Genomic DNA, 8,307 nt, shown 5'->3' with positions numbered 1-8,307 from the left:
ATTTGGATTATCATATAAAATGTTGACCAATATAAGAGTGGCATTTCAATTCATGGACAAAGATATGATGAAAAAAATCATCACAAGCATGATATATTCAAAGCTGGAATATGCAGCTGTGGTGTGGTTTCTGAGCTCTAAACTAGATATAAAAGAATGAATACAGGAGATTCCTACAAAGATTGTGCCGGAACTAAAGGACCTAATGTATGAAGAACGGCTGAAGGAAATGGGACTACCAACCTTACAAGATAGAAGAGAACGAGAAGACCTAATAACAATGTACAAGATAGTCAGTGGCATTGAAAAGATAGATAAGAAAGACCTGGTGCTGGTGACAGAAGATAGAAGGACAAGAGGTCATGTAAAGAAGCTCAGGATGAGACAGTGTGTGAAGGATATTGGAAAAATGCAGTTTTCCACACAGAACAATGGAGAAGTGGAATGCATTGAATAATGAAGTTGTTACAGCACATAATGTGCATAACTTTAAGGAAATATTGAATAAATGGAGACATGGAGACAGAACACTATGAGCCCTGCTCAAACCCTGTACAATACAACTAGGTAAAACTAGGTAAATACACACACACACACACACACACACACACACTGTATGAAGGATATTGGAAAATACAATTTTCCACACAGAACGATGGAAAAATGGAATGCATTGGATAATGAAGTTGTTACAGCACATAATGTGCATAACTTTAAGGAAAATTTAGATAAATGGAGATATGGAGACAGGACACAATGAGCCCTGCTCAAACCCTGTACAATACAACTAGGTAAATACACACACGCACGCACACACACACACACACACACACACACACACACACACACACACACACACACACACACACACACAACGAGCCAGCGAGATTGGACCTGGTTTTTACAAGGAGTATACAAATTAACGATGATATAAGATATAAGTGCCCAATGGGAAAGAGTGACCATGTAATATTAGAAATGGATATAGAAGAGGGAAAAGATGATAGAGACGAATCATACAAAGGAGACAGATTAAATTGCAGAAAGGCTGATATTGAGAATCTCAAGAACTATTTCAAATACGTTAACTGGGAGGGGTTGGAAATCTCAGAGAGGGTGCAAGAGAAATATAACTTATTTTTGGAAATATACAAAACAGGAGTCAGGGAATATGTCCCGAAATATAGACCTAAAGAAGAAGGAAAGAAAGATTGGTTTAACGCAAGGTGTGCCAGGGCAAAGGAGAAAAGAGATAGAGCATGGAAAAGGTGGAGGAGAAATAGAAATCCAGTAAATAAGGAAAACTTCAAGACAGCGAGAAATGAATATGTTAAAGTGAGGAAGGAAGAAGAGAGGAACTATGAAAAAGACATTGTCGAAAAATGTAAGGAGCAACCGAAACTTCTACAGATTCATCAATGGGAAAATAAGGCAAAAAGAAACAATAGAAAAGTTAAAAGGAGAAAATGGGATGGTGGAAGACCAAAAAGTATGGCAGAACTGTTAAATAGGAAATTTCAGGTGGTCTTTACTAAGGAGTTCAAATTTGAAAATATGTAAGTATTGATTCTCTTAACTTTCGTCTTTTTTGGGTGTGGCAACTAGCGGACATTTTGCTTAATCTTCTCCCTTGGCCACCATCCCTGATGTAAAAAAAAATAGACTATATCGTTGTACTGTAAAAAAAAAAAAAAAAGTCGGAGTCAGAGTCGCAACCTTCAAATTTCCTGGAGTCAAAGTCAGAGTCAGAGTCACAACCTTCAAATTTCCTGGAGTCTGAGTCTGAGTCGCAACATTTAAATTTACTGGAGTCGGAGTCGCAACATTTAAGTTTACTGGAGTCGGAGTCAGAGTCGAACTTTTGAAAATCCGACTCCACACCCCTGGAATGAACAGCTACATAAATCTGTTTGCGGATGATGCGAAGCTGTGCAGAGTTATAAAGCAAAAAGAGGATTGTGAAATACTGCAGGAAGACCTACATAAGATCTGGGAATGGAGTAAAAAATGGGAGATGGAATTCAATGTGGACAAAAGCCATATCATGGAAATGGGAAAGAGTGAAAGATGACCAGTGGGAATCTATAAGATGGGAGATGGAGTAGAACTGGAGAAAGTAAAAAAAGAAAAGGATTCAGGAGTGAAGATGGAAGAAAATAATCAACTGGTAAGCCATATTGATGGAATTTTCAGAGAGACATAATTTGCTAAGGAATATTGGAATAGCATTTCACTACATGGACAAAGAAATGATGAAGAAATTGATAAGTACTATAATAAGAATTTGAAGGGATGACATATGAGGAGAGACTAAAGGCTATGGATCTACCAACTCTGGAACAGAGAAGGGAGAGAGGGGATCTTATACAAGTTTATAAATTGATTAACAAAATGGATCAAGTGGATAATGAGAAACTGATTCTGAGAGAAGAATATGACATTAGAAGCACAAGATCACATAGTGAAAAACTGAGGAAGGGAAGATGTCTGAGAGATGTGTTGAGACTTGGAACAGTTTGAGTGAAGAAGTGGTGTCAGCAAAGAGTTTGCATAGCTTTAAAGAAAAATTGGATAAGTGTAGATATGGAGACAGGGCCACATGAGCGTAAAGCCCAGGCCCTGTAAAACTACAACTAGGTATATATCTACAACTAGGTAAATACACAGAATAATGTGTAGAAACATAAGTGGATTAATATCAGGAGTACTTAAGAGTACTGGAAGTGAGAGACTATATATTGGAAAAAATACCAGATTTGGTGTGTATAACAGACAAAGTTAAGTGAAGAAGTCCAATTAAATTTCAAAGAACAGTATTTGGAGAAGAGATAGAAGGGGAAAAAGCACGAGGAATATTGATAATGGCTTGAAGTTATATATATGTGGAAGATGTACAATGAGGAGATGGATTACCATAGGTTTTAAGTATAACAATTAGGACCAGTAGGAGACAAAGAAGGAGAATCATAATAACATATGTGCCACAGAAGACTAATACATAGAGGCTGGAAAGCACAAGGAAATGCAAAAGGAAGTGCTAAAATGCTTGGATAACATGCTGGAGGATAGAAAAGGGGAAACTCATTGCAAAAATGTAAATTGGGAAAAATTGGAAGTGAATGGTTATGCTGGACAATGAGGGGGAGAAGTGTTACAACTGGCGATGGTAAATACAATTGCCCAATGGGTGCAGAACTATACAAGGTACAGAGGAGAAGAATCATCCATGCTTAACCTGATGTCCACAAACAAATAAGAGTCTTCTCCAACCATTAAATATCATAGCCCAATGAGGGAAAGTGAATATGTGGTTTTAGAAGATTGGGAAATATTGAAATGCAAAGAGGGTCACAAACATAAGAACATAAGAAATGAGGAAAGCTGCAAAAGGCTGCAGGCCTACACGCAGTAGTCTCTGTATGATTAAGCTACCTAATTTCATCTATTATCCCCATCCATGATCTTATCTAATCTTTTAAAGCTCCTTATTGATTCAGCCTTGACTACATAACCACTGAGTCTGTTCCACTCTTCAGCCTCTCTATGAAAACCAGTTTCTTCCCATTTCTCTCCTAAACCTAAACTTTTGAAGTTTAAATCCATTGTTTCTGGTTCTGTCCCTGCTACTAATCCCAAGAACTTCATTAATGTCCCCTTTGTTAAAACCTTTATACCACTTAAATATTCCTATCAGGTTGAATCATGCCAAGACAAATTTTGAAAGATTAAGTAAATACTTTGGTGATATTAATTGGAAGAAAATCATGGAGGGTAAAACAGTACAGAACAATGAAATTATCCAAGAAACGTACAATGAAGAAGTGAAGGGGATATGTTACCATACAAAAAGCAAGGGAAAGCAAACACATCTGGTACAATGCTAGATGTGCAGGTAGAAGAACAAGGATTTAGCTTGGAAGAAATTAAAGAAGCAACAAAATAAAAACAATAGGGAGCAATATAAAGAGGCACATAATGCATATGTTAGAATAAGAAAGGAGGTGGAGGGAAAGTTTGAAATGGATGTGAAGAGGAACCCAATCTTTTTTACTAGTATGTACATGGAAAGATGACAAACACAGATACTATTAATAAGTTAATTAGGGAAAACAGAATATATGAAATGGTAGAGGAGAGAGAATGAGAATTTTAGATTGGTATTAAATGCAGGAGATTTTATAGAACCAAATAATGAAGTGATGCAGGAAGAGTTAAGGAATGTTGTGGTGCAAAAGCAGAAAATTAACAAATTCTTAAGAGATATCAAGAAGGCATTTGACAGTGTACCACATAAAACACTCCTGTGGAAGAGAGAACACATAGGGCATACAAGGAAATATCTTAAGTTGGATGAGGAACTACTTAATTGAAAGAGAAATGAGGGCTGTGGGAAGAGACATTTCAAGTTGGAAGACAGTAACTAGTGGTATACCACAGGGCCAGATCAGTGCTAGCACCAATAATGTTCAAATATATATCAATAATATACAAGAGGGTTTGAGTAGCTAGTGGTGTGGTCTCCACATATACAAAGGGATATCAAGAAATTAGAAAGAATTCAGAGTACAGCTACAAAGATGGTGCCAGAGATAAAGATCTTACCTATGGAGAAAGACTAAAGAAAATGGGATTACCAACTTTCAAAGATAGACAGGACAGATATTTAATAACAATGAATAGAATAGTAAACTGTATGAAAAAGATAGACAAACAAGACCTGATATCACCAACAGATGATGGAGATAGATAGACAAGAGGACACTCCAAGAAGATTGTGATGAATCTACAAAGTTTAGTTTTCTATATAGAATGGTGGTTATCTGGAATGGCTTGAGTGAAGAGATTGTAACAGCAGAAAGTGTGCATATATTTAAGGAAAAGTTGGATAAAAGTACATAAGGAGACAGGTCACTGCAAACCCGGCTTGCACTATGTAATATACAACTAGGTACATACACACACAGACACACACACAAAAAAAAAAAAAAAAAAAAAAAAAACATGAGTTATGTAAATAAATGGGTGATGAAGTTTGACGTTTGAGGCGTTTCATTTTTATGTATTTATTTATTTATTAATTATTCTTTTAAGTGAAGGCATATTAATGCAAGTGATAAATGCAGTGCTAGGGAACATCTAAAACTTTTGTTGTACGTTTAGTAAATGCTTGAATTCTGTGAAAATGTTAAGCTGACTCCAGTCAGCCAATAAGACAAGATATTTTTTATATTCACGTGTAACAACAAAAAAAAAAGTCATATGTACAAGGTTTATTTGGCATCACATGGCAAGATATAATTTGCAAGGTTCCACTGCAAATAGACAAATTGAGCCAGAGGAAAGGATTCAATTTGTAATCAAAGTCAATAAGCATAATACGTATCACGTATATGCAACCAACAATCCTTTATCCATTAGAAGACTAGTGATCACACAGCACTGCACATTGCGCAAACACGTCTATAGTACTAAATGCTATAAATAACAGTTGGAGATAGCTTATTGAGTGTCTACGTTTCGTCACTTATAGACTCGCTTAATTTCTCCGTGGCCCTTGCCCAGGACGGGTCGTGGTCCAGCAGGAGGCTTAGCGCGTACACATGTTTTAGACACGCTGACATTGGGCGCGCGACGCTGACAGGGGTCAATGTAGCAGGCCCTGGCATGATTGAGCACCCGTCCCAGCAAATCTAGATCACCCTCGCTTGGGCCGGCCAGGTAGTCGCAATAGTAACCAGCGCTCCCTGGGAGATCAAGGCAGCAATGTAAATGATCTGAATGGACGGTGAAGAGTCCGTTGATACCCTCTCGCTTAATGCCTGCTCGTTCTGCTAGCGTTCCGGTTATGTGCACGTCGTCGATCCAGAAGTAGGGCCACATTGATGACTCCTGAACCACGGCACGGACGGCATCAGCGGTGATGGCGTATGCCCAACCAGAGATGAAGGGTGCATAAAACTTGTCTGGGTAGTCTGTTTCACTGACGTACCACTTGCTGGCTTTATCCCGCACTGGACGGGCCTCCACTTGCAGGAGTCCAACGATCAGGTTCCGCCGCTCTGCGTATCTGCTCCTCAGCCTATCACGAAACTGATATATATCTCCGGCAATATCTCCGTCCATCTTGATAACAAACTTGGCCTGCGGACAGTAGCGGGTTGTCCACTGTAGCCCCATGACGTGTTTGTAGGTGAGATTGTGATAATGCTCCTTGAAATTGCCTTGCACAATGTCGCGATGCTCCAGATTCTCTTCCTCGATACTCCACTGCGGTGTCTTGCTGTAGTGCGGCTGGTCTTCCCACTCGGCGCGGGCCAAGAGGAACACCCTACGCATACCTAACTCCTTTAAATCCTGAGAGGGCATGCTTTTCCTGATCACGTCCCTCTCCTGGCGCCTCGCCGGGTGCGTGTGCACAATGATCACCAGGGACACGTTACTCGTACTGCACACGTCATTATTGATCACGTAAGAGAATTGCGGCAGGTCGAGGAGTGTCATGTGCGAAGGATAGAGTGGGCTGACGTTGAGGGGTGACGGGGCATGAACTCTGACTGTTGTTTGAAGGTCCCGCCACACCCCGGCAGCCAGCATTACTACAGTCAGTATCCCCACCAGTAGCAAGGCCTTACGAATCACCCACCACCCCAACACCTTGCCCATCATTAACATCGCCTTTTGTTCGTCAGCACTGGAGAACTTTAATTACCTAGTCACTCTTTCCTAATAACTGGCGCTTCACTGAGATTAATGTTAATGTCACTCAACTGCATTTTTTCCATAGCTCCCATGAAAACTTATTTTCAGAGTGACTCGATCACTTTAACATTGTAAATATATTGTCAAGTTATTAGCGGTTTGATCAACACTTCATTTAAGTAGCCTGTTTGATATGCCAGCTCAGCCTCCTTCCATCAAGGGTGGCGTCATGGGGGATAGGAAAGTGAGAGTGGCAATACTTGGGGCGTTCAGCCAATATTCTACTAAGGCAAGTTTTTTCGTCCCTTACGGTAGATGAAGTTGTCCGTCCTTTGTAACACTCATCAAGGAAGCGGAGCGGGTTGAGAGATATAAACAATGTAAATGCTATACTCCTTCCTACAGTTGTGCACAGGCTACTGAACACCTTGTCGCCAGGTAACCTCTACGATTCCTTTCCACACACTGCTCTTCACAGAAAACGGATCAAGTCACTCAGTTCATGGCAGACCGCACAAATATTGTCGGGAGGGTGAGGGGATGCTAGAAACCCAGTAATGTTACCTGTACGTACTACTGAGTGCCTTTACCAACCACTCAAATAAAGTGAAACTAGAATTCCATTTGCTGCTTGCAGGCATTGTACCAATCTACTAGAAGAGATAGTTGAATAAAACTTCATACCAAATACATAATTTCCACGAACTGAGTGAACGAAGTAGTCGAAATGATTGCAATAACATGCAATACTAAAATTTTGTGGATAGACTATGTGTTGGTGAATGGAGGAATGCGTGAAATTGTGGTGCACAGGAGGATAGATGAGGATGGTATGGTTGATATTGTGTCTGATCACAATATGCTGGTTGTGGAGTGCCTGTTGCATGGTAGGAAAAGAAGTGAAAGTGGCGAATAAGAAGAGGAAGTGGAGACAGAGATGTAGAATGGGGAAAACTTCCAGGTAGATCTGAGTACAAGCTTTTTTTTTTTCTTTTTTACGGTAAGGCCTATAGCGCCTGTAGGCACACTTGAAGAGTGTATGGGAAGTGAGTGTAACCACCTAGAACCTCGGTATCATGGTGATATGTAGGTAACTTTAAACCACTCGACAAATGGCAGTGTTTTAAGGCTGTACGTTGTGGGATTCGAACCTACGCGTGGACGTGTTCCGATCCCACGCTCACCACCTTATCCACTACGCCACCGCTGGGATATTGGAGGTGTGCATGATGTGGAGCACCTGAATGAGAAACTGGTAGAGGATGTGCGGAGTGCTGAAGAGAGCAAGATAGGGTATGTGAGAATAGGCAGAAGAAAGAACGTGTGTAAACCTGTGGTTCCCAAACTGGGGAAAATTTCCCCGTGAGAGAAATTTGAAGCTACCAGGGGGGAAATAATTACACTAACTACTAACTAAAAAAAATCTCAAAGTCAAATCAAAAGTCCTTTTATTTGTTACTAACCGTTCTCTATGGCTATGCTTAGTTGTTACTAACTGCTCTCTATCCCCTTTACTCTGTAACTATAAGTTTATCAGTATATTTGTACATTTGAAAAATAAATTAGTAAATAGTCTCAGTGTGTTTTAACTGCTCTTTCTCTCATACA

At 39.8% G+C, this 8,307-nt stretch overlaps 1 protein-coding gene across 1 annotated transcript; it reads right to left on the bottom strand.

The window, feature by feature from the left end:
- Window positions 1-5,047: 5,047 nt before the first annotated feature.
- Window positions 5,048-7,170, bottom strand: LOC123516802 (beta-1,3-galactosyltransferase 5-like). The gene has a single exon (XM_045276481.1). It carries the CDS (start codon window positions 6,670-6,672, stop codon window positions 5,521-5,523), a length of 1,152 nt encoding a protein of 383 aa, XP_045132416.1. The 5' UTR covers window positions 6,673-7,170; the 3' UTR covers window positions 5,048-5,520.
- Window positions 7,171-8,307: the final 1,137 nt, after the last annotated feature.

This window comes from Portunus trituberculatus, chromosome 41 (assembly GCF_017591435.1).
Source record: "Portunus trituberculatus isolate SZX2019 chromosome 41, ASM1759143v1, whole genome shotgun sequence".
NCBI classification, from domain to species: Eukaryota; Metazoa; Arthropoda; class Malacostraca; order Decapoda; family Portunidae; genus Portunus; species Portunus trituberculatus.
This window is presented reverse-complemented; position numbering and strand designations above follow the sequence as displayed.